This window comes from Phytophthora sojae (genome assembly GCF_000149755.1).
Source record: "Phytophthora sojae unplaced genomic scaffold PHYSOscaffold_3, whole genome shotgun sequence".
Classification (NCBI taxonomy): Eukaryota; Oomycota; class Peronosporomycetes; order Peronosporales; family Peronosporaceae; genus Phytophthora; species Phytophthora sojae.
Window position 1 is genome coordinate 4,676,036 of NW_009258117.1, and position 24,276 is coordinate 4,700,311.

At 56.0% G+C, this 24,276-nt stretch overlaps 10 protein-coding genes across 10 annotated transcripts; 3 read left to right on the forward strand and 7 right to left on the reverse strand.

Annotated features, from left to right (window-relative positions):
• Positions 1-601: 601 nt before the first annotated feature.
• PHYSODRAFT_313276 (hypothetical protein) lies at positions 602-2,021 on the forward strand (the record flags this gene model as incomplete). The annotated part of the gene is made up of 2 exons (XM_009525159.1): positions 602-1,474; positions 1,521-2,021. The coding sequence occupies 2 exons, from the start codon at positions 602-604 to the stop codon at positions 2,019-2,021; spliced, it is 1,374 nt and encodes a 457-aa protein (XP_009523454.1).
• Positions 2,022-2,242: 221 nt separating this feature from the next.
• On the reverse strand, positions 2,243-5,950 carry PHYSODRAFT_559007 (hypothetical protein; the record flags this gene model as incomplete). Its single annotated transcript, XM_009525160.1, has 3 exons — positions 2,243-3,471; positions 3,583-4,012; positions 4,076-5,950. 3 exons carry the CDS (start codon positions 5,948-5,950, stop codon positions 2,243-2,245), a joined length of 3,534 nt encoding a protein of 1,177 aa, XP_009523455.1.
• Positions 5,951-6,111: 161 nt separating this feature from the next.
• Positions 6,112-7,400, forward strand: PHYSODRAFT_259446 (hypothetical protein; the record flags this gene model as incomplete). The annotated part of the gene is made up of 2 exons (XM_009525161.1): positions 6,112-6,852; positions 7,020-7,400. The coding sequence occupies 2 exons, from the start codon at positions 6,112-6,114 to the stop codon at positions 7,398-7,400; spliced, it is 1,122 nt and encodes a 373-aa protein (XP_009523456.1).
• A 338-nt stretch (positions 7,401-7,738) lies between these two features.
• Positions 7,739-9,451, reverse strand: PHYSODRAFT_491072 (hypothetical protein; the record flags this gene model as incomplete). The annotated part of the gene is made up of 1 exon (XM_009525162.1): positions 7,739-9,451. One exon carries the CDS (start codon positions 9,449-9,451, stop codon positions 7,739-7,741), a length of 1,713 nt encoding a protein of 570 aa, XP_009523457.1.
• A 3,516-nt stretch (positions 9,452-12,967) lies between these two features.
• On the reverse strand, positions 12,968-13,291 carry PHYSODRAFT_298738 (hypothetical protein; the record flags this gene model as incomplete). The annotated part of the gene is made up of 1 exon (XM_009525163.1): positions 12,968-13,291. One exon carries the CDS (start codon positions 13,289-13,291, stop codon positions 12,968-12,970), a length of 324 nt encoding a protein of 107 aa, XP_009523458.1.
• A 687-nt stretch (positions 13,292-13,978) lies between these two features.
• On the reverse strand, positions 13,979-14,620 carry PHYSODRAFT_489607 (hypothetical protein; the record flags this gene model as incomplete). Its single annotated transcript, XM_009525164.1, has 1 exon — positions 13,979-14,620. One exon carries the CDS (start codon positions 14,618-14,620, stop codon positions 13,979-13,981), a length of 642 nt encoding a protein of 213 aa, XP_009523459.1.
• Positions 14,621-14,837: 217 nt separating this feature from the next.
• Positions 14,838-15,296, reverse strand: PHYSODRAFT_259525 (hypothetical protein; the record flags this gene model as incomplete). The annotated part of the gene is made up of 1 exon (XM_009525165.1): positions 14,838-15,296. The coding sequence occupies one exon, from the start codon at positions 15,294-15,296 to the stop codon at positions 14,838-14,840; it is 459 nt and encodes a 152-aa protein (XP_009523460.1).
• Positions 15,297-17,769: 2,473 nt separating this feature from the next.
• PHYSODRAFT_497198 (hypothetical protein) lies at positions 17,770-18,711 on the reverse strand (the record flags this gene model as incomplete). Its single annotated transcript, XM_009525166.1, has 2 exons — positions 17,770-18,137; positions 18,246-18,711. Coding segments are annotated over 2 exons (834 nt in total), but the record flags the coding sequence as incomplete, so codon positions are not given.
• Positions 18,712-20,367: 1,656 nt separating this feature from the next.
• On the reverse strand, positions 20,368-21,060 carry PHYSODRAFT_382717 (hypothetical protein; the record flags this gene model as incomplete). The annotated part of the gene is made up of 2 exons (XM_009525167.1): positions 20,368-20,517; positions 20,614-21,060. Coding segments are annotated over 2 exons (597 nt in total), but the record flags the coding sequence as incomplete, so codon positions are not given.
• Positions 21,061-21,715: 655 nt separating this feature from the next.
• Positions 21,716-23,014, forward strand: PHYSODRAFT_496073 (hypothetical protein; the record flags this gene model as incomplete). Its single annotated transcript, XM_009525168.1, has 3 exons — positions 21,716-21,903; positions 22,381-22,548; positions 22,678-23,014. Coding segments are annotated over 3 exons (693 nt in total), but the record flags the coding sequence as incomplete, so codon positions are not given.
• Positions 23,015-24,276: the final 1,262 nt, after the last annotated feature.

The following is a 24,276-nucleotide window of genomic DNA, read 5'->3' on the forward strand; positions in this document are numbered from 1 at the left end:
TCGGCTCGGCCAGGCGCGGTGTCTAGGAAAAAAAATATCGGGTTGCAGCGCTCGCCTTCGCTCGCTCGCGCAGACCCGCCCCCGCCTGATCGGCGGGTGTTGACGATCGGTGAACGCGCTCAGCGAGGCTCGCGCTCGCGTTTGCTCGCCCTCCCCCTTTAACCTCACTGCGCTGTTGGCTAGAGGCGCATTAAAAGCGCTTACGACTGCTTAGAAGGTAGCAGCGCATTCGATTGCATGCAACACGCATCGCACCTGACGCAACGCAACGCACTGGGAAGGCGTTTGCTCCCGCATACGTAGTACACACATGCATATAAGCACCGCAGTAGGACATGCACACATTAGAATAAGGTTGAGCGGGTGACCGCTGCAGACGGTCGCACGACGCGGAGGCGGAGCGAGCGCGCGGTTCCTACCCGGTAGATTCTGAAATGAGAGCTGTTGAGCCAGTCGCTCCAAACATGAAATTTCACGTCTGGAAAATTTACATTGCGTCAATGTTAGCGATCACGCAACATTGGACCCCATCAATGTTATTGATCCCACCTTGGCCTTCGTTCCTCCTGCCGCCGAGCACGTGCCATGGTTCCCCGCCATCATGTGCTTCCTGCAGTACTCGATCCTCATCACGTTCGACCACGTGCGCGACATCGCCGCCAGCATCTCGGGCGTGTCCCGCTACCGGTCCGAGGAGGCCCGATCCGGCCTGGCCAAGCTGCTCATCGCGTGGGAGAGCATCTACACGCGTCGCCTGTACCACCGCGTGCAGGACGTCTTCAACCGCCCCGTGGCCGGAGCGCCCGGGGCGCACATCGACCTCATCCAGCGCACGTCCACGGACGGCAACAAGTCGTTCGTGCGGCTGGACGAGCCGCCGCAGCACTGCCTCAACCTCGGCTCGTACAACTACCTAGGCTTCGCGGACGACTGGATGAACACGTGCAGCCACGAGGTCTTCCACGCCGTGGAGCAGTTCTCGGTGGCGTCCACCGTGCCGCCCATGGAGTTCGGCACCACGTCGGTGCACGTGGCTCTGGAGCGCGCTGTGGCCAAGTTCATTGGTAAGGAGGCGGCCATCGTGTACAACATGGGCTACGCCACAAACGCCACCAGCATCCCGGCGCTCATGGGCAAGGGTACGCTCATTCTGAGCGACGCGCTGAACCACACGTCCATCGTCAACGGAGCGCGCGCATCCGGTGCCACCGTCGGCGTGTTCAGACACAACGACCCCGAGCACTTGGAGCAGGTGCTGCGCACCAAGATCGCGGAGGGCCAACCACGCACGCACCGCGCGTGGAAGAAAATTATGGTCATGATCGAAGGCATTTACTCGATGGAGGGCGAGATCGTGCGTCTGCGTGAGATGGTGGACATCACCAAGAAGTACAAGGCGTACATCTACGTGGATGAAGCCCATAGCATCGGTGCGTTGGGCAAGACAGGTCGCGGCATTTGTGAGTATGCTGGAGTGGACCCTAGTGAGATCGACATCTTGATGGGGGACATTCACGAAGAGCTTCGGCGGCATGGGCGGCTACATCGCTGCGTCCGAAGAGATTATCAACTTCATCCGCAACTCGAGTGCGGGAGCGATCTACGCGACGAGTCTGTCGCCGGCGATCGCACAGCAGATCTTGACGGCGCTGAACATCATTGCGGGGCTGGACGGCACGGACATCGGCCGCAACAAACTCGACTCACTGCGCGAGAACAGCAACTACTTCCGCCAGAAGCTCATCGACATGGGCGTGATCACGCTTGGAGACTTCGACTCGCCCGTCATCCCGGTGATGCTGTACCACATGTCGAAGGTCGGCGAGTACTCGCGCGAATGCCTCAAGCGCAACCTGGCTGTGGTGACGGTGGGTTTCCCTGCGACGCCCCTGCTGCTGTCCCGCGTTCGCTTCTGCGTTTCGGCAGCGCACACCAAGGAGGACATGGACGAAGCCCTCAAAGCCATAGAAGAAGTAAGCGAGATCTGCCACGTGCGCTACAACAGCCACATCTGCGGCTGAGCAAGCGCTGGAAAGAGCAGCATTAGTGGCGCACCCACGGACGAACTGAGCCGTACAAGACACAAGTATTAGCGCGCTAATGCCAAAGTAAATTGATTCGAGACGGAACACCAGCCGAGTCTTTCCTTCGTTACCACTCGACCGGATGAAAGATTTGAGTATCTAACGTGGCCGGTGGATGCGGTGGTGCATCCGCCTGCATGGTTCCTGAAGCTAACTACTTATTCGCTGGGCTCGACTTTAACGGGATCAACGCTGTCTGCGCTCTCCACCTTCACTGCCGGTTCTTCAACACTGGTAGCATTTTCTTGCTTGACGTCCTCCTTCGGGTCTTCAAGAAGTGCGTTGATGTCGGACGAGAGGTCCATCGGCTGGCCGTCAGGGCCAGCTGTGAAAGCGAATTCACGGAGCAAGACGCGCAGCTCCTTCTCCTCCTTCAGAAGCAGAGCGAGCTGGGGCACGGGAAGCTTGCGCAGCAGCAACGGGAAAGATGCCGGTTGGATGAGCGCCGAGCACTTGACGAAGCCCTTCCACAGCGCGTCTTCCATCTCCCACACCCTCCGGTCGATGAGAATCTCCAATAGCGACGCCATATCATGCTGCAGCGTCGGATACGCGGTCACACTGAGGATGAGCGTGCGCAGAGAGAGCTTTGAGATTCTCTCCTCTTGGACCAGCACGCGGCACACGTGGAGAAGCACATCCGACGGGAAGGCGTGGCGGTGCTCCACGCAGAAGTTGATGGCGCTGATCACCTTCTTCTGCATGGTAGGCTCGCTCTTGAGGTCGACGTGATGCAAGGCTACCAGCAAGTCAATCGGGGCGACAACCTGCGGAGGCATCGCTTCCAGTAGCCGAGTGATCGCGACGGACAGCCGAGCTTGGGGTAGCGATAGCAGTTGCGGCAGCAGTGGGAACAGGGTCTCGCCTCGAATACTGGGCAGAACTGGGATAAGCACCGAGATGGAGTCCGGAATGTGCTCGTGACCGTGGTAAAGCTCCAAAATTTGTTGCACGAGCTCATCAGTAGCCGACGAGCTCGTTTCGTTCGGTCGCCCACGAATCGACAAGATCTGAATAATGTGGCACACCAGCCCCAGAGCGTTCGGCTCGTACCCATGCAGCTGAGCGACGACGTTCACGCTTCCGCGCTGTTTGAGATGCTTGATGAGCTTTTCAATGGCGCGGAAGACCACTTGCCGCACTGCCTCAGATGCGTACGCATACGTCGCCACCAAATGCGTCAACAGAGAAGGCTTCTTCGCACACAGTGCCAGGTACAATTCCAACCTCCGCAAGATTTCGGGCTCGCTGTCCAAAGCCTTTGACAGCTCAGCTTCACCTTGTACTTCGTCAGCGTAAGCTCGTAGCTCTTCGCTGGTGTCCTTTTCAGCGAGGGTAATCCGCTCTACTTGCGCCTTCAACCACGCACCCTTGTCCTCAGTACTAGCTGGTTCGTCGACTTCTTTGACGTCCTCTTTTGCACCATTCTCACCTTCATTCGCAGCCTCCGGCATGGCCTCATCCTCGTCCTTAGTGCTCGATTCGTTAGCCTTCACACGCTCGCGCAGTGAATTCACCAGCTTAATTGCAAACGCTTCAATATCGCCCTTGAGGGCTCCAATACCATAAAGCTGGTTAGCCACACATCGAATGGCAGAATTGCGGTAGTGCTCGTCTTCGTGGCATGTGTACCGCAACAAAAGGAGAAGACACGGCGCTTGGCACGCCTTCCGCTCCTTCGTAAGGTCACGCAGCAGAGTGATACCAAGCACGATTCCAGTCTTTTCACCAAACAGCGACGTAACAATGCGTAAAATCTCCACCGGTACACGAGGCAACTGAGCCACCAAACTTCCAAAAAGCTTCTTGTCTGCCGACGAAGACAGATCCATCTTCTTTTGCAGTGCGTCGAAGAAATAGTTGACGGCTGTCCGGTAGATTTTGTAGTCGGCGGTACCAGCAGGAGTCGCAGCAGTGGCCGTGTCTAGCTGGGAAGCTGTAGCACGGATGTATTCTTGACAGATCAAGTTCGTTGCAAGTGTAGAGCGCACAGGATAATCGCCCAACACGAAGTCCAAAATCTTCTGGTACACAAATGGCAGCTTCGGTGAATCATTCGACGACTCCGACACTGGTTTGCTGTTTTCGTCCGTACTAAGAAGCCAAGGGCTCGACGCCAATCGGCAGACTACACCCTCTCGCAGAGCCTCGTCGCCTCGAATTTTCACTCCATACTCGTTCTCTAGAATCCGCACGAGTGCATCGATCGCCATTTCGTGTTGCCATGCCGCAGTCTCCGATTTCAGATGCACCTGAACCACGTTGACCTCCGAGACAGACACCAGTGGCTCTGCAATGGTAGCAGCATTCTTGGATATCCAGTCACTCACTTCTTCCACAGCAGTCTCGTCAAAAATGGGCACCAACGCGGGCTGCTCCTTGTTCTGTGCTTTCAACCTCGGGTCGCGTCTGATGCGAGGGTCGCGCATACGCTTCGCACTCTTCTCAATCGCCTGTACTGAGGACGGGGTCGCGAGCTTCGCCAGCAATGCCGACATCCGCGTCTTTAGAGCGCTCGGGACAAGTTCCAGCATCAAATTCGGCGGAGCTGTGGGCATATCGGAGGCAAAGTTCTCCAACACGAGGTTCGCCACCTCCACTGCCTGCATATTCACGATGCCGTCGTGTGTCACCTTTTCTCGAGAGATCGGAGCCGCCGAAGACCCGGAAATTACACGCCGGCGCTTGGCGTGGGCATTGGCATTCTCCACTCGCTCAGTGATCGACTGAGCAGCCGTGCGCTTGCCGATCCTTGCTCTGCGCAGCGACGCCTCCGTGGGCGCAGACGTATACCGTCTCCGCTGCTCCTTGCTCTTACTAATCGCAGCGAAAGCGCGCTGCGAAGCGCCAACAGCAATCAAAATGTCCGTCACCTCGTCCGCGAACGCCTGCGCAGCCGGGTGGCTCAGCAGCTTCACCAAGTTGGCTGTCAGCGTCTTCTGCAGCCACGCGTCCTCCGTTCCGGGCGCCGCCGCCGTCGTCGAGAGTGCAATGAGTCTGGGCAAGATGTGCGGCATGTGCTGCGGCCGCACCGCGGCAAGCAGCGACAGCGAGTTCACCGCCACACCCAGCTCGCGTCTTGCTAGAGTCAGCTTTGAGTCCGCCACGCCGCCGATGACCCCGCACAGTCTCTGCAGCAGGAACACGCCGAACTCCTCCAGCTGCGGCTTGACCAGGATCGCCTGCTTGGAGCCGCCCAGTCGGTCCAAGCTGCAGACGTTGGGCTGCACGTTGGAGCGCATCGGGTCGCGGTACACGGACGCGTCCTGCGCCGTGCTGAAGAGCATCACGCCGCTCTCCACCAGCTTCCAGGCGCGCAGCCACACCATCGCGCTGCGGTTGCCGCCCCCCGCCTCGGGCGCGTTGGCGACCACGTCCGCCGCCGCTTCGACGCAGCGCATCGTGGCGTCCCAGGCGCTGCGCGGCTCGACGCCCGCGTGGCTGTCGGCGCCCTCGGCCCTGAGCACGATCTGGAAGCTCGCGTGCAGGCTGCCGAGCGCCAGCTGCAGCGCCAGCACCGCGTTCTTCTCGGTCGAGTGGCCGAGCAGCAGCACCGTGTGGCATACCTCATAGAGCCCCGCCAGCAGCGCGCAGGCCGCGTCCAGCGCCTCAGTCGCCGCCGCCGCAGCCGCCGCCTCCTGCGCCACGAACTGCAGGATCGACGCCACCAGCGCCGCGTTGCGCAGCTGCGCGAGCTGCCCGAGCATGGGCAGAGCGCCGCGCAGCACGCGCCGCTCCGGGCCCGACGGGTCGCGGTGCTGCGCGATCTCCTGCACGTGGCGGAAGAGCTCCGTCTGCTCGGCGTTGCTGGCCGCGGCCTGGACCTGCTCCAGCAGCGCCGCCACCTCTCGCTCCGCGCCGTCCATGGCCGTCCCTAGTCGGTCGCAGCGGGGTATTGTATTGGCTGCCCGGGACAAGAGTGCGCGCGCTCTGTCCAGTTTGAAGTGCCCCATGGACGGCGTTGCCAAAAGTGGGTGCGGTAGGATTCCCTAGCTCCCCCAGATACTTACTTACTTACTCGAGCGAGATGGCGAGCGCCGCGACGCGGGAGGTGCTGGGCAACCAGCCGCTGGTGATCGACAATGGCAGCGGGCTCATGAAGGCGGGCTTCGCGGGCGGCGAGACGCCGCAGGTGGTGTTCCCGTCCTTCGTGGGCACGACCAAGCACACGCGCATGATGCCGGGCGGCGCCTACGAGGGCGGCGACGTGTTCGTGGGCAACCGCGTGCAGCACCACCGCGGGCTCTTCAAGATCCAGTACGCCATGGAGCACGGCGTCGTCACGGACTGGAACAGCATGCACCGCATCTGGCAGCACGTCTACTCCAAGGACATGCTCAACGTGCAGAGCGAGGACCACCCGGTGCTGCTCACGGAGGCGCCGCTGAACCCCGTGGCCAACCGCCAGCGCGCGGGCGAGGTCTTCTTCGAGGCCTTCAACGTGCCGTCGCTCTTCGTGTCGCCCCAGGCCGTGCTGAGTCTGTACGCGTCGGGCCGCACCACGGGCGTCGTGCTGGACGTGGGCGACGGCGTGGCGCACGTCGTGCCGGTCTACGAGGGCTTCACGCTGCCGCACGCCATCACCAGGATGGACATCGCCGGCCGCGACGTCACGCGCCACCTGCAGCTGCTGCTGCGCCGCGCGGGCTACAACTTCCAGACGTCGGCGGAGCGGGAGGTGGTCCGCGAGATCAAGGAGAAGCTGTGCTACGTGGCCTTCAACCCCACCAAGGAGGAGCAGCTCGAGGCCGAGAAGTCGGCGCTCGCCGTCAAGGACATGCTCAGCGCCAAGACCAAGCCGTCCGGCGCGTCAGGAGACGACACCTCGGCGTACTACCTGCCGGACGGCACGCTGCTCAACGTGAGTTCTGCAGTAGTGTTGATAGTCTTGTCTGGGATTTGGTGGGTATTCTAACGCTGTACCGCTTTGTGTAGATCGGCCCAGAGAAGTTCCGTGCTCCGGAAGTGTTGTTCCGACCGGAGATCATCGGCTCGGAGGCGCGCGGAGTGCACGAGTGTCTGGTGCAGGCCATTATGAAGTCGGACCTGGACCTGCGCAAGACGCTATTCTCGCAGGTAATCCTCTCCGGAGGCTCGACGCTCTTCCCGGGCTTTGGCGACCGCCTGCTCGCCGAGGTGCGCAAGAAAGCGCCAAAGGATATTAAGATTCGGATCTCGGCACCGCCCACGCGCATCTACTCGACGTGGATCGGTGGCTCCATTTTGGCTTCGCTCGCGACGTTCAAGAACATGTGGATCACCAAGAGCGAGTATGAGGAGTATGGAGCTTCCATCCTGCATCGTAAGAACTTGTAGGCGTCGGACAAACTTACAGTAAGCACAGAAGAGGACCATGCAGACCCAGCCCGCTTCAATTCTGTCGTTGCTTTGATGTGAAGTGGGCGGAGTAGGTCGGCAGGTTGGTTTTCTGGCGTAGAGGCGATAAGGAAATACTACTAATACAGATGAAAAAGATCGCTATTGTAGCGTATGCGTTCAGCGGAGGTGCTCAAGCTGTGGGAAAGCTCAGAGTCTGATGAACTCCTATTTACAGTTAGTTTTTCTAGCTCCTAGTCGGATTCGGATTGCCTGATGTCAACAGCAGACCATCGCGTTGTGGCTCGGGTCTGTGTAGACTACTACAGTAGAGCAGCTTAAAATGAGCCGTCGATCAAACCAGCTCGGGCCGCGCGACGCTTCTCCTCCTGTTGTCTCCGCTTGACCACGATCATCGACGCGCCCCAGAACATCACGCCCCAGCCGAGCCAAACCACGGCAAACATCAGAACGTCGCGAAGACCGGAGCGGTCCTGCGAGCAGTCAGGGTTGAGCTTGGCCTCGCCGTCAATCTCCACCGTGCCACAGTGAGGAGCCCACGCGTCCTTGATAGCGCCCAGGATGATAGGGGACGGAACATCTCCCAGCGCGTGGATGATCAGCGTGTTCGCCGCGACGGCCATCGACTGGCGCGACTTGGGGAAGAGCTCGAGCACGGCAATCGTCTCGGGCACGGACAGCGCGCACATGAAGAAGAGGCACAGCGTGAGGAAGATCAGGCACAGCATCTTGGTGCTAGCGAAGGCCACCATAATGAGTCCAAACACGACCGCGGCGAGCATGAAGTAGAACAGCGCCTTCACGGAGATCACGCAGCGGCGGCCGATCTCCTCGGGCTTCTTCTTGGCGAGCCAGTCGACCAGCATACCTCCCAGGGGCGTACCGATGGTGCCGGTAATGGCCACAAGTCCACCGAAGATGAACGACACGGTCGTCTCGCTCTCGAAGAGTCCCAGACCGATGAAGATAGCAGGACTGAAGGTGCTCATGGCCGCCAGCGAGAACGTGTACGCCGCGTGTCCGAGGATGATGAGCATGAACGGCAGATTGTTGAAGATGATCCACCATTCCGCGACGAACGACGGCTTGGGCAGGGGCAGACCGCGGCCCTTGTCCTCCATGAACGCCGTCGCGTCGGCCTTTTCGTCATCGCCCGGGGTAATGGGCACGGCCGACACATCCCTCTTGTCCTCCAGCTCCTCGGGGTCCACCTCCTTGACGGGGACCTGGTTCAGCTCGTCCGGGATGATCGTGAGGCAGCAGACCACGAACCCGACCATAATGACACCTTCCATGTAGTACGCGCCGGCCCAGCCCAGTCCGGAGCTGGCGAAGATGGAGCCGTAGATGTAGCCGACGGCCGTGCCCACGGTGATCGAGGCCAGGTAGATGCCCAAGTACAGCGAGCGCTTCTCCGGGGGCGCAAAGCGGTTGATGAAGGGCGTGGCCGTGCACTGGAACGAGGCCTCGCCCACACCGCTGACCAGCCGACCGATGATCAGCACGTAGTAGCTCTCGGTGGCCTGCGCGGCGCCGCAGATGACGACGGCCACGACCCAGACGGTCATGCCCAGCGCGATGATGCGGAAGGGCCGGTGCGTGAGCGCGTAGTAGCCGAAGATCATGGAAAAGATGGAGTAACTGGCGATGAAGGCCGACGTGAGCAGGCCGAAGTACAGCGACTGGTTGAGCACGCTCACGCCCAGCGTGTCCGTGATGAACTGGTTGAACTTCTCGGGGGCGCCCGGGATGATGCCGCGGTCGATGTAGTTGAGCAGGTTGATGCAGCAGAGCAGCACGATGGCGCCCTGCTTTCCGATCTTCTTCATGCTGGCGGACTTGGTGGAGCTGGAGCTGGGGCTGGAGCTTAGCAGCGGTTGCGACAGCAGCGACGCCGTCTCGGGGTCGTCGACTTCGGAATGCGTGGTGGAGGACGCGGTGCTGTGCGTCACAGGCCCGTACGCGGAGACTTGGGGACTGGCCATGAGCGCGACGTCTTCGCCCCCGCCGAGCGGCTCCGTCTTCTCCATGGCCGTCTCCATGGCCGTGGCCCTTCTCCGATACATTCGGAGCTGCCAGGTGCGCGCACTAATAGGGCCAGCTTTTCAAGGCGATGTGACTTGGACTCAGTATGACGCCGGTGGTAATGCTCCGTCGCTGGCACGCCAGGAGGCGGATCACTCAGCGCAAGACCGGTCAAAGTGGCCGCCCTTTGCGGGCAGATCCTCCGCGCTACGGCCCGGATGTCTGCAGTGGCTCCGCTTTGCGAGCTGCAGCCACCGATCTCGCGATGACGTTCTCGCCATCAAGGAGCAGCGAAATGGCAAGGAGCTGGCTGACACGCGACGCCAGGACACGCTGCAGCTTGCCGGGCGAACACGCTCAAAATGCTGCCAGCGAGTGAGTACTGTTTGCGAGTCAATCCACACACCGAGCGTGATGGATCGAATTCCTCCGCCCCACCCTCCACCCTCTGTTGCTGTTGAACCGGTGGCGGTCAGGGGTCTGATCCGCGAGGCCTGTGATTTGATTTGGGCAGCGCAGCAAACAAATGGAGGCGTGTCTGCGCTGCTGCTTCAACTAACAGAGTGATGGTCAAATTGTTGCCTTTTTTGATGTGAACGAGTTTCTAGAACTTCAAGTCTCCGCCACAGCAACCCAAAAAGTTTATCGACGCCCAAAGGATTCATTGCTACTGGCGAGTCCTATTACATAGTATAATTTTAATTCAGCGAACATGGTTAAACATAAGCACATTGTAAGCCATAGCAGCGCATAGTTAGCTATAGCAGCGCGTAGTCAGCGATATGAACGTATAGTTAGCGATAGCAGCACGTAGAAAACGATTGCAACGGATACTTTGCGATAGCAGCGCATAGTAAATGATAGTAAATGATAGCAGCGTATAGTAAGCGATAGAAGCGCATAGAAGGCGATAGCACCGACGTAATAAGCGATACCAGTGCGAGCACATGTACAGTAGCTGAAGACGATTGATTAATAGTTTCAGGTTAGTTTTTGTGAAATACTTTAGGGACGGATATATTATAGCTGCAGCGGTGCTGAGTAGCGGTAAGATAATGGGTTCTGGGGATAGTAGATGCCTAGACATGCATTGGAGTGGAGGTTTTGTTGTAGTTCATAGCCGTGTGCAGTAAGCGATACATGTAGCGGAAGGAGATTTATTACTAACATGCGCAGTATATATTTACTGTAATACTTTAGCGGTGGATATATTATAGCTACAGCGGCACTCTGCGTTCATCGTGGGGAATATTTGCTTAAGCGCGTTTCGTATTTACTAAAGTACAGTGTGCAGCGGTAGGATAATGCGTTAGTGGGGTTCTGCTATGCAACGAACATTAGCATTTTAGCATTTACAGTAACTAAGATATTAAAAGTAACAACCTTGCACCGCGTAACTATAAAATTCACGTTTACACTATACTAATTCCGTTTCCTACATGTATATCCGCTCAATATGGTTATTGAAGGAATCTCATGATAAAAACCTTCCGCTCAGTGAATGTCAGAATACATGTATCTACGAGAATAAACTGATAGCCACGTCTAAATATATGACTTTTGAAGCAGACCACGTAATAGTTAGCTACATTTGACGGATCATACACAATACTGAAACAATGAAGCATGATATTTTAAATAAGAACACGAACAGTTATTATATGTTAAGTCGGGGAAAAGCGAAGTCAACACTTTGATTCATGCTCTTTCGTAAGACGATACTTAGCCCCAGAATGCCTATCATAAGACAAAGCGTCTTACGTTTTCCGATCAACGCGTTTTGACTACATCTTGGTTTTTGTATACCAGTGGCTACATTGCATATTGTCTGTCAAAACATAAGACAGTTTGTCGGACACTAGTTTGCGCCATACAATTGGCCAAAAGTGTTCAGGTCACAGCGACATCGTTGCCGCGGACGCGGTGGCAACGTTGAGCGCCGAAACGATGCAGTTGCATGGTGCGGTAGGGTAAGTAGCCACTTGTTCGCACACGAAGCGATGTGCCTGTAGTTGGCCGCTGGCAGCAAGCTTAAATATCGGCATAATGACTGCACGAACGCGTGCATGCAGTCCGTGGAGCTGTTCCACTCAGAGGTGCAGCCGTTGTAGGGCACGGAGTTACGATGAAGTTGGCAGACGTAAACTAAGAGGGACAAATAGCTCGTAACGGTACTACATGTACATTTTAATGTAGTAAATTTTATGCTTGAGCGTACATCATAGTAGTTGTGAAGGCGTGGCAGCCAGGGAACGGTGTTGCCAGTGGGCTTCCCGAGATCCTCCAACCCCCTCTTACCTAATCATTACAGTCCAGCAACAAAATGCAACCACGTACTCTGCAACGGCGATAATACCTAGATCTTATACCTACGACGCTGAGGTGCGGAGGAGCTCCACACTGCTGCGCGGGCGCTCGGCGCGCGCCATATCGCTGCTGGGCTCGACCTTCGGCATCGGCGAGTTACTCGGTATCTCCTGCAACTAAGCCACTGCCTGCAGCCATGCTTTTTGTCGATGCTACAGCGTAGACTGGTTTGCGTATGCGCGCTCTATCCGAATCTCCATCTTCTATGTAGTGTTAGTACTTTACTGTAGAAAGGAGAGTTGGCGTGGTGGGGTGAACGACAACAGTCGTTCACCCCAGTAAAGCGAAGAAACATTGCTCCACTACGGGAACAAACGGTCGCATGATAACTGTGCTATGATGTCCTTACATTCCATTCCTGGCAAGTATATTTAAATCTTCTAGCAGGAGGTTAGTGCATGGCGTCAGGATCAAAGGCCCGGACATTTCAAGGGGCATTCTTCAAGTGCGCTGCCTCTAGTAAAGGGGGCAAAATGCGCACACAGATAAATCAGTCCAATTTACGAGCCGAGATGCAGCAACACTCGAGACTACATAATACAATATTAACCAATGAAATGCTACATTTGATTTGTCGTCAAACTGTCTTGGCTCGACTGGCGCACTAGCATACAAAAAGAACTGCAAGTGGGGGGCCACTTGGCACGCCCCGTACATCTTGGTGTGCCGTAGCCGCTGCCACAGACGCACTTTATCGTCGAATGACGAGTGCGACGCATCTGGAGTGAAGGATTTCACGACCGCTTTGGCATCGAGCCATTTGGCCTGAAAGTCGCCCCCAATGTTTTCATTCTGACTGAAGATGGCAAGTTCCATCTCAGTGTGTGTGTGTGTGGGGTGTGTGTGTCAAGACGGTCGAAACTCAGGAACTCTGCGTTATCGTTTGTACTTGTTTCCGTGGGATATCGTTCGTCTTTGTTGGTGTTAGTATCCGCGGAGTGGCGTGATAGCCACCATCATCAGCAAGACGAACAGCGGTTGCTCCATTCATGGCCTTAGCATTTACGCCAGAATCGCATTGCTCGACCAGGTGCTGCATAACATCAACGTGGCCGCTTCTAGCAGCTAATATCAGCGCTGTGTGTTCGCCATTGTCCTTTTTGTTTACATATGCACCACATTGGCCAGCGAGGTGCTGGACAACCCCAAGGTGGTCATTTTGAGCTGCCTGCATCAACGCAGTAGTTCCACCAGTAGCTTTCCTGCGCATCAGCACCGCATTCACCCGCAAGGCACTCTACAACGTCGACTCGGCCGTATGTAGCCGCCCACATGAGCGCTGTGTAGCCGCTACTGTTCTTGACGTTCACGTCAGCGCCGCATTGCTTCGTAATAAACTGTGCAATATCCTTGTGGACGTAGTAGACGGCCTCGATCCGCGCTGTATTCCCGTCATTGTTCCTGTCATTCACGTCGATGCCACATCGCTCAACAAGGCAATACACGATGCCGAGGCGTCCGTTTTGAGCGGCCCACATCAGAAACTTCTGTCCTTGATCGTTCTTGGCATCGCATTCGCCAGCAACAAGGCGCAGTATGGCGAGGTGGACCGATTCAGTCAACGGATTGACCTTAATGGTGTTTCACTGCCGGATTCGATGAACTGAGTATCTGTCGCCAAAGTAATTGATGACAGTGCAGCATCGGCTGGAGCAACTGCAAGACAGCAGGGATTTTTGTTGTTGATGCTTTAGACTAGAACGGCCCCAGTGGTGCAACGCCCATTTTACTTCTGAAATATTTCACAAGACCAGGGATCTCGAATGTGTCGGGAGCAAGCAAGACGGAGGCAACAGTGGAATGAAACATTGCTCAACAACCAGCACAGGCTGTAGTGATGGGAACAAGGAAGTACATCTCAGCCCCACAAACTGTCTACTGGCAAACTCCTTCCGAGTGATTTGGCATCGCAGAATGAGCTGCTCGAGTATATGATCGCGGAGTCGAATGAATGTTTTGTTATTCACCTCCAAACCCAGCGGTACACCAGCTGCAACGGTAAACTTCGGATATTTTGCATCAATTGCTAACAAAAAAACTCATATGAAGGTCCGCAACTGAGACGAAGATACGAGATATTCTCTCAGTTTAATCGTGTTCTGGTGCTTCGGTCAGTAGACAAGAGCTCAAAGTTGAGATCGTCCATGACCAATGACCTCTCCTGCCTACGTGTTACGCGCCACGACCACGCCCAGATGAACTCCCCACATCCTCTCCGGCCATGGAGCCTCCGACGGAATCACGAAATCGTGTGGGACGTCCGTGTCACCAAAGCAGGGCTCGTAAATATCCAGCAACGGCTCAACCAGCTTCTCCCATGCTTGACGCCCCAGCTCGAAGCTAAAACCCAACTCTTTCAGTCGGTCGACGTCACGCCCAAAGCACCGAAAATAATCCCCCCGGTATTTCATCTTGCATAATTGGCCCCCCAGGCCCAAGTTCCAAGCAGCTTTGGGCCAAGGCTTACACGCAGGTACAACAAACTTCTGCGGTACCCGACAGGAGTTGAACTCTGCAACGTAGGTTTGCAGCGCTGGAATGATACGCTCATCCCAAGTTGACGCATCACGATCCCATGCGAATCCTATTTCCCGCAGTGTGTCCTCGTCTCGAGCAGCAAACTGCACATAATTTTTTCCCATTCGAATACTGTTGACGATCATACCAAGACGAATACCCCACGCTTCTTCAGGCCAAGGGGATTCACGAGGAACCTTGAATGGTCTTTCAACGATGCAATGGTGATGTATCTGACGGTACAGCTTCAGTGACGGGAGAATCTTCTCATTCCATTCGCGCTCAGCCATCGTCGTCTCAAAGCAGAACTTCATCTCCTTGAGTTCGTCCTTCGACTGCTCCACTTGCCGTGCATACGAGTTTCGATTCCTGATATGGTCAACCGTGCTGCCTAGTGCCCAGCTCCACGACAACTGTGGCCACGCATCATCGCCTTCCGGGACAACAAACCAACGCGGGACATCCGTGTGGCCGTGAACTTTGTGGAAGCGGCGCAGAGCCGGGGGGTCAGCAGTCGTTCTGGATTATTGAAGGCGAGCCCGGCATAACGATCTCGTCCCATCGGAACTGTAAAACATTGGAAATGAAGTCCATCTTCTCCAGCTCAGTCTCCATCTGCGACGAAAGCTCTTGTTTCCTAGCTCCAGCACGCACAACACTTACGGCGTTCCCAAGTGCATAGCCCCACATCTCTCGCGGCCAGCGAGCGTCACCCGATGAAGCGATAAATGAGTAGGGCACCAATGTGTCCCTGTTCATCTCCTTGTAAACTCGCAGTGCGGCCAGAAACTTCTCCTCCCACGCGACAGTTTTCCCGTGCAGCGTCTCCCTCGTAGTCTTGGCCTCCTCTCGGCTCGAAGTGCCAGCGTCCGACTCCGCTAACCCCGTCAGGCTGAAGCAGCGACCGGTCAGTAAAGAACCACTCTTCGCTACCTGGGCACCCCGTAGCGACGCGAAGGGCGGCATGTTGAGGCGCCACACCTTACGCGGCTCGCGCTGGACAGCATTGCGAGAAGCGAGTCTTCGTGAAAACCACACAATCTCTAGTTTTTATTCACCAATAATATTGGATTTTTTGCAAGACGACGTCATTTGATTTTCTGTCAATGCAGTAACTTGGATTTTTAACGAGTGCGTTGGAGTGTGCTGCGAGTGCATGATCACGTTGATTCGCGCTGCCATGGCCTGTACGTAAAAGGAAGTGTAAGTGTCTGGACGCTCACGCGGCACCGCATTGCTCAACAAAGGTACTGCAGCGGTTGAGCTCTAAGGCAAATAAGCAGCGCGGTTTTCCAGTCGTTTGCTGTTTTGGCGTTCTCGGCCGCTCGGCACCGCTCGATTATGAACTGCGCGGCGTTAAGATGGTCAAGTTCAGCGGCTCCAATGAGCGATGTGAAACCATCGGTCCGCTTGCTCTTGCTGGGATTGCCGTACTTCCTGCATTGACACCTTCCGGTTTGAGAGCGAGCTCCGCGAGAACAACTAGCCTTTGTTTGAGTTGGGGGCTTGCGCGAGTCTGGCCGCAAGGCGCTTGTGTTCGGGATCCAACAAACAGCATGCTTCGCACTCAATCCGCAGAACTGGTGAGGCGAGCCATTGCGGCAACACAGGTGGCACCGGGCCTTTAACCGAGAGGATTAACCGCCTCAAGGAACTTCATATAATACTTAAGTAACTCATAGCTGTACTATGAAGCTCGATCGTGCTTGGACCGCGAGGTCTCATCTGCACATGAAGCAAAGCTCAACCAGTCAGTCCGCCAAATGGAGTCAAAACGGCTCATGGAAGCTACGAAAGCGATCGACATCGTGGCGGTCCGAGCTTTTGGTGCAGCATGGTGTACGCATGGACAAGGAGGCTGCACTCAGGGAGGCGGCTTCAGTGGGCCAGCTTGAGGTGGTGCGGTACCTCGCGGAAGAGTGCGGCGCAGACGTCCATGCCAAAGATGAGCGCGGCAACACGCTGCTGATGGACCCTGCTGCGTACGGGCACGTTGAGGTCGTGCGATACCTCGCTGCTCAATGCGGTGTGGATGTGAATTCCAAGAACGAGCACGGGGGTACGGCGCTGATGTGGGCGGCTGCAGCTGGCCAGCTTGGTGTCGTGCAGTGCCTCGCGGATGAGTGTGGCTCTCAGGTGAATGCCAGGAACAATGACGATTACACCGCGCTGATTTGGGCCGCTGCCTACGGCCACTTGGACGCTGTGCAGTATCTCGCCTGCCGAGGCGGCACGGAGCTAAACGCCACGGACCGTGACGGATACACAGCGCTGATCTGGGCCATCGACAACGAGCATGACGAAGTCGCGCAATACCTCGCTGGACGAAGCGATGAGGAAGTCGCGCTGCTCTCGCCCAGTACCTCTCAGGAAATCTCCACTAGCGGCATTGCCGTACGGTAGTCTGTTTTGATAGTGTAGCAACAACGACAAATCCACCTCTTAGCCCCGCTCACTTGTTGCACTGGATTTGCTGAGTACGATGATCGAAGTATGTTCTGGTTTAGTGGCGTGCACACTGTCAATTTTTGTGGGAATAACTAGAGACGAATATGCTTGCCGTGGTAGGCAGTAGATACGAGCCAAAACAAGAGGAATGTTGCTCAGCCTGCTGGGGGAAGAATACACAATTAACATAATACGTAAATGGGTTGGTGGCACAGAACTCCTCTTTTTTCGACATGTGTGCGCTACTGTTTGATACTAACGTGGTATCTCGTCGCGTTTGCAGGAGACACAATGGAACCTAGTCTCCCTTCTCGCAAGCAACGAAGTATGCGTCACACCACTTGCTCAATGCTCGATCCAGCGCGTAACACCGCATCGTCGTTTCCGCTAGCGTGATGAGATTTCTGTTCCTGTCGCGTAGCTTCGATATGGCAGCAATGGCGTCGGCGACGAGAGAGCAGAACGTAGCACGACATCCATCGCTTTGCTTGTCGTCGATGTGCCCGTGGAGCTGCTCGAGCCTTTTCAACAACGAAACGTGCAGTGCGAGTGCCTCATCGCGTTGATTCTCGCCGTCTTGCAGCTGGTCCAGCTGTAATCGCGCCACTGCAATTACTTCCGTGACGGAATCCCAGGGCACAGATTCCGGTTGTGAGGTCTCACCGAGATCGCTTGATTCAGTGGTGGTGCTGACATTTGCCAGTCTCGCCAATTCGTTCACCACCGTCGAGATCTTGATCCGCTTCTCAGGGTCCAACGCGCACATTCGCTTCACCAGTTCCCATTTACTGTCCTCGCACGTCACTGGTTGGGACGGCAATTTGCCCCGTGTGGCCTGGTATACCAGTGCGCCTTTGTCAGGAACGTGCCAAGGCAGGCAATGGGCGTCTGTTTTACCTAACTTCACCGCCTCCACGACTCGCAGTGCCTCCACGATGCACATGGCCAAAGAGTACATATCCGATGCGAGTGTGGGGCGTTCGCTGGTATCGAGTAGCTCCGGGGCCACCCAGTTCCATGCGCCTGACACCAACGTCTTGTCCTCTCCACTTGCTACCGAGCTCAACCCAAAGTCCGTCACCTTCGCCTTCATGTCACTCCCGATCACGATGTTGTTCCCTTTCAGGTCTCCGTGCACGACGTCTCGAGCGTGGAGATACTGAACGCCCAGTGCAGCCTCGTGCAGCTTCGCCCATATCTCGTCGGGATTCTTTCGCAGGTAGCTGACCAACGTCCCGTTGGGAGCGTATTCGCAGACGAAGAAGGGTTTGCCCACGTGGCAGGCACCAAAGAGCCGAACGACATGAGGGTGACTGAAGCCGAACCAAATGTCGACTTCGCGGCGAAACATCGCCAATGCTTCCGCACGTTTGGCGTCGTTGAGCTCGACTTGGCTAACCGACGGATCATCATCCCATGCAGAGGAAAATGACTGAGACAGACTCAGCGTGGAGGGGCAGCTATCACTGTGTGAACCTCCTGCTAAGTTGACTCGTTTTACCACCACGTCCGAGTCCAGCCACCTAGCTCGGTTTACACTGCCAAACCCACCTTCACCCAGGCATTTCCACTCATCCACGACCAACTCGTACCAGGGGATGAACCACTCCGGAGTGAGCTCCGACAAATCGCCATCACTCTCAATTTTGCTGGCAATATCTTTGTAAGCTTTCTCCATCACCGTGAGTTGATCGGAGGTGTACTTGCCGACGCGATCCTCCATTTCGGCTTCCAGCATTCTCAAAAACGCTGACCGATCTTCGGTTGACTTCAAAGTGTTCAGCAGCAGCAAAGTATCCGACACTCCCGACACGAAGAACGAAATCTGATCGCTGCACTGCTGCTGCCATCGCGCTTCCGTTTCAGCCGATAAACCAGGTGAATCCCCCAGTGATGCCAAGAGCGACTTGATGCGCCACTGAAGTGCGTACATGCTGTTGCTAGTGGCACGAGTTGAAGACAATCCCATGATCCGGGCTTCCTCAGGCGACATCTTGACTGTCTGATAAAACTCGGTAAGCAGTGTGTCAAATCGCGCGAACAGTGGAGGGTGGTGCGTTGACGCTGTTAGGTGCTCGTGTACGACATTGAGCTCGTCAAAAGCCCGACGATACTCAAGATGATCGCATTTCTCCATGTACGTTTGCAGCTTCTCCCAAGATTCCGTCAGCTTACCATATTCATAATCATCGAAGGAGTTTGCCGGCTCGAGCTCAGGCTGGGGAAAATCGGGGCTCTCTTTGACTGCCAGACGCTCGAGTTTGTAGACGACAGACGACAGGCTGGCACGCTTGTGAGGGTTCTGGCAACACAAACACCACAGCATGTGCTGAGGCCCAAAGTTGGGGTTGGAGGCATTGGAGTCAAAATCGGCCGAGTCAAAGTCGTACTCAAAGTAGGAGCCAGAGTCCTCGTCGGAGTCATCAGCGTCCTCGTCCGAATCCGAGTTTATTTCGCCCGTTTCAGGTGTCCACCTCAGCTTAAATCTGCGCACCCTCTCATCTTCCACCTCGCCCCAAGGTATCTCCTTGCCCAAACACTCGATAAGGCATATTCCCAATGAGTACACATCCGACTTAAACGATGGAGGCTCCCCTCTTAAAATCTCTGGAGCCTGCCAACGCATTGTTCCTCTAAAAACGTCGGAGGAAAGTTGCTCAAGCCTCTTCGTAAATCCGCTCAGAGAAAAATTCGACAGCTTCGCCATTCCATCGCTGCCAATCACAATGTTGCTGCAACGAAGATCACCATGAACGATCCCCCGCTCATGGAGATACTCAAGACCCAATGCTGCCTCGTGCAGGTACTTCCACATCAGCGGGGGCTGGGTGTATTCAGAGAACAATTTCACGTACTCCAACAGGGAGCCTTGGTTGGCGTACTCACATACGAAAAACTGCAAATGGGGACCAGCCTGGCACGCCCCATACATCTTGAGCACATTGGGATGCCGCAAACGCTGCCACAGACGCACTTCGTCGTCGAATGACGAGTGAGATGTATCTGGAATGAAGAGTTTGACGACCGCTTTGGCGTCAAGCCATTTGGCCTGGAAGTCACCCTCGATGCTTCCGTTCTGACGGAAGACCGTCAGCTCAATCTCAGACGCGGGAATCAAACAGCTTAGGCGACGGCCGGCATTCAGGAACCTGGCGTTGTCGACTGTAGTTGTATCATTGCAATCCGGCCCCTCAGTGTGCGACAGCAAAGGTGTTAGTATCCGCTTAATGGCATCGTAGCCACCATCAGCAGCAAGTCGGACAGCGGTCGTTCCGTGTAGATCCTGGGCGTTTACGTCGGCATCGCATTGCTCAACTAGGTACCGCACGACTTCCTGACGGCCGTTTCTAGCAGCTTGCATCAACGCTGTGCACCCGAAATGACTCCTTTCGTTCACGTCGGCGCCACATTGTCCAGCGAGAAATTGTACTCCGTCAATGTCGCCCTTTTCAGCGACCCACATCAGCGCCGTGTAACCATCACGGTTCTTGCCACCCACGTCGGCACCACATTGACCAGCTAGGTACTGTACAACGTCAATGGTGCCCTTTTCAGCTGCCAGCATCAGCGCCGTGTATCCGTCATTGCTCTTCGTATCCACGTCTGCACTACAGTGGTCAGCAAGATATCGCACGGCGTCAATGTTGCCGTTGCCACTTGCCCACATTAGCGCCGTTCGCCCGCCATTGTCGCTGGCATTCACATCACACCAATCTCCCCCCACGATGAACTGCAAAAGCTCCATGTTGCCATTTACAGCAGCTTCCGTGAGTGCCGAGCGCCCATCGTCGGCATGGACGGCCAAGTCCGCGTGATGTTCCGCGAGAAAGCGCACGATGCCCATGTGGCCTTTGTACGCGGCCATCATTAGAGCGGTGTATCCATGATTGTCCGTGGCATTCACGTCAACGCCATGCTCGCAAGTAAGGAACCGCACGAAGTCTATGTGGCCGCTTTCAGCGGCCCAAATCAACACTGTGCGTCCATCATTGTCCTTGGCATTCACGTCAGCGTCATGTTGAGCAGTGAGGAACCGCGCTATATCCATCTGGCCATTTCTAGCGGCTCTCGCCAGCACTGTGCATCCCCGTTCGTCCTTGGCATGCACATTAGCATCGTATTCATCTGCGAGGCACTTCACGACGTCCATGTTGCCGGCTTCGGCGGCCATACTGAGCGCCGTGTGCCCGTCCTTGGACTTGGCATCGACGTCAGCGCCATGCTGACCAGCGAGCTGCTGTACTACGCTGATGTGGCCATGTTCAGCGCCCCTCATTAGCGCTGTGCATCCAGGGTTATCCTTGGCGTTCACATCAGCGTCATGTTCGTCAGCGAGAAATCGTACGATACTAACGTGACCATTTTCAGCGGCCTTGGACAGAGCCATGACCCCGTCCTTGGTCTTGGCATTAATGTCAGCACCGTGTCGATCGGCAAGGATTCGGACGACGTCCATGTGGCCCTTTGCCGCGGCCTTGATTAGAGCTGTGTAGCCCTCCGTGGTCCCGGCATTCACGTCAGCGTCGTGTTCACCCGCGATAAACTTTACGATGTCCATGTAGCCATTTTCAGCAGCTCTCGTCAGCGCGGTGTATCCGTCGTTGGTCTTGGCATGCACGTCAGCGCCGTGTTCATCGGCGAGGAATTGTACGAGATCCATGCAACCGTTTTTAGCAGCAAGCATCACCGCAGTGTATCCGAAGTTCGTCTTGGCATTTACGTCAGCCCCATGCTTAGCGAGTATTTGTACGACATCCACGTGGTCGTTCATAGCGGCCCTGATCAACGCTGTGTATCCGTGCCTGGCCCTGGCGTTGACGTCAGCGCCACATTCAACAGCGAGAAATCGCACGATGTCGGTGTAGCCGTTTTCAGCAGCTTCCAGCAGAGCCGTGCAGCCGTCATTGGTCTTGGCATTCACGTCAACGCCATGCTGATCAGCGAGGAACCGTACTATACCAAAATGCCCGTGTCCTGCAGCCATCATGAGTGCTGTGTTCCCGTCATTGTCGTTGGCATGTATATCAGCGTCATATTCCTCCGCGAGGCACCGTACGATGTCCTCGTGGCCGTTTTTGGCAGCCCTCATCAACGCTGTGCATCCACGATTGTCCTTTGCGTTCGAGTCAGCGCCATGGTCACCAGCTAGGAAGCGTACCATATCCGTGTGGCCCTTATCAGCAGCCCTGATCAGCGCTGTGCGATCACAGCCGTCCTTGGCGTGTAAATCGGCGTCATGTTCATTGACAAAAAACTTTGCCATATCCATGTTGCCATTTTTGGCAGCTCCCATCAGCGCAGTGGATCCATCCTTGGTTTCGGCATTCACGTCAGCGGCATATTGATCAGCGAGCACCCGCACGACATTCATGTGGTTGTTTTGTAAAGCCTTCATTAGTGCGGTGGATCCGTCTTTGGTCTTGGCATTCACATCAGCGCCACATTTACCAGCGAGGATTCGCACGACGCCCATATGACCGTTTTCAGCGGCCCTGGACAGAGCCGTGGATCCGTCTTCGGTCTTGACATTAACGTCAGCATCGTGCTGATCAGCGAGGAAGTGTACGACGTCCATGTGGCCGTTTGCAGCAGCCTTGGTTAGCGCCGTGCATCCACTGTCGTCCTTGACATGCAAAACCGCGTCATGTTCGGCGAGGAACCGCACGATGTCAATGCAGCCGCTTTCAGCAGCCTTTATTACTGCTGTGCATCCGTCCCTTGCTTCGGCATTCACGTCAGCCCCATGCTCATCAACAAACAACCGCACGATGTTGAGATACTTGGCGGCCATCATTAGCGGAGTGAATCCGTACTCGGTCTTGGCGTGCACGTCAGCGCCACATTGGTCGACGAGGAATCGCACGACGTTTTCATGACCGCTTCTTGCTGCCATCATTAGCACTGTGCGCCCGTACTTGTCGGTGGTATTCACGTCAGCTCCGTGTCGATCAGCCAGGAAGCGCACGATGTCCTCGTGGCCGTTCCCGGCGGCTCTGGCCAGCGCTGTGTTTCCACAGTTGTCCTCAACGTTCACGTCAGCGCCACCTTCATCACAGAGAAACTGGACGACGTCCATGTGGCCGTTTTCAGCCGCCCTGATCAGCGCCGTGCCTCCGTCATCGTCCTTTGCGTTCGCGTCAGTGCCATATTCATCAAGGAGGAACCGCATGATGCCCACGCAGCCATTTCCGGCGGCACTGACCAGCGCCGCACAGTCACGGCCGTCCTTGGAATGATGCGTTCTAGCGTCATATTCACGGGTGAGGAAGTGCATGATGTCCATATTCCCATTTTCCAATGCCCTCCTGAGTGCCGTGTATCCGTCATTGTCCTGGGTACCCACGTCAGCGTCATGGTGATCGGTGAGCAGCCGCACGGTGTCCCCGTGGTCATAGCGAGCCGCTCCCATTTGCGCCGTGCATCCATAATTGTCCTTGGCGTTGACATCAGCACCATGTTGGCCCGCCAGGGATCGTACGACCTCAGTGCGGCCGTTCCTTGCGGCCAGCATCATCGCCGTATACCCGTCGTTATCCTTGGCATCCACGTCGGCGCCATGTTGCCCAGCGAGAAACTGCACGAGGTCTAAGTGGCCATAGAGAGCGGCCATCATTAGGGCCGTGTTCCCGTAGTAGCCCGTGGCGTTCACGTTGGCGCCGTGTTGTTCAGCGAGGAGCTGGGCCACCTCCAAATGCCCCTCGGACGCAGCCCTCCTCACGGCTGCCTCCTTGTTGAGTGGCGTCGAGCGCTGGGCCAACTTGTCAACTCGCGCGAGATCGCCCGCTCCAGCAGCGCTAACCAACTGGCTGTCCCGCATCGGCCTTCTTGGTTCGCGTCAAATTGGAGAGTGACTGGGGCTCCCATCCTGCGGCCAAGAGTCTCACTTCGCCCCCCCCTTCCGAGGCACGTCAGCAAGAGCCTCGAAGGCGTCTTTCCTTCAGACAGGGCACAATGCCGGACAGTATATCCACCCATTGGGTGCACCCAAGCTTGATTGAGCGACTCCAAGGCCCGCGTCAGGCGTAAGCTGGACGGATACATCCTGTCGCGGCCAACATATCATTGATCATGTAGGAAGCGCCGAGTCTCGTCTGCACACCACGCGCGGCCATGCCTTCAATTATCGAAGAGAGGATACACCGTCGGAAGTCGAAGAGACCGAGGCGGCCGCTGGCGTTGAGTTGCGTCATTTGATGCCACCTTGCTGGCGCCGTCAAAAATACAAACACACTGAGACACCAAGGTCAATATCACTCCAGTCTGGACCATGTTTGCTTGACCTACCAGGGGCGAGCAATTCACGGCCCCCCTCGGGGTCTAGCTTCAACAATAATGTCCTTGAAAAGAAAGCAGAAATCCACCGAGCGCCTCGAGAAAGAAGCTCCATCCTGAGTTTCGTGGGTTTGGAGGTATTGTCGGATTATTTCAGAGACTTCTCGATACTTCGCGCTTACAGTAAGCTATGCAGAGGTTCATCATAACGATCCCGTCGGGCGGT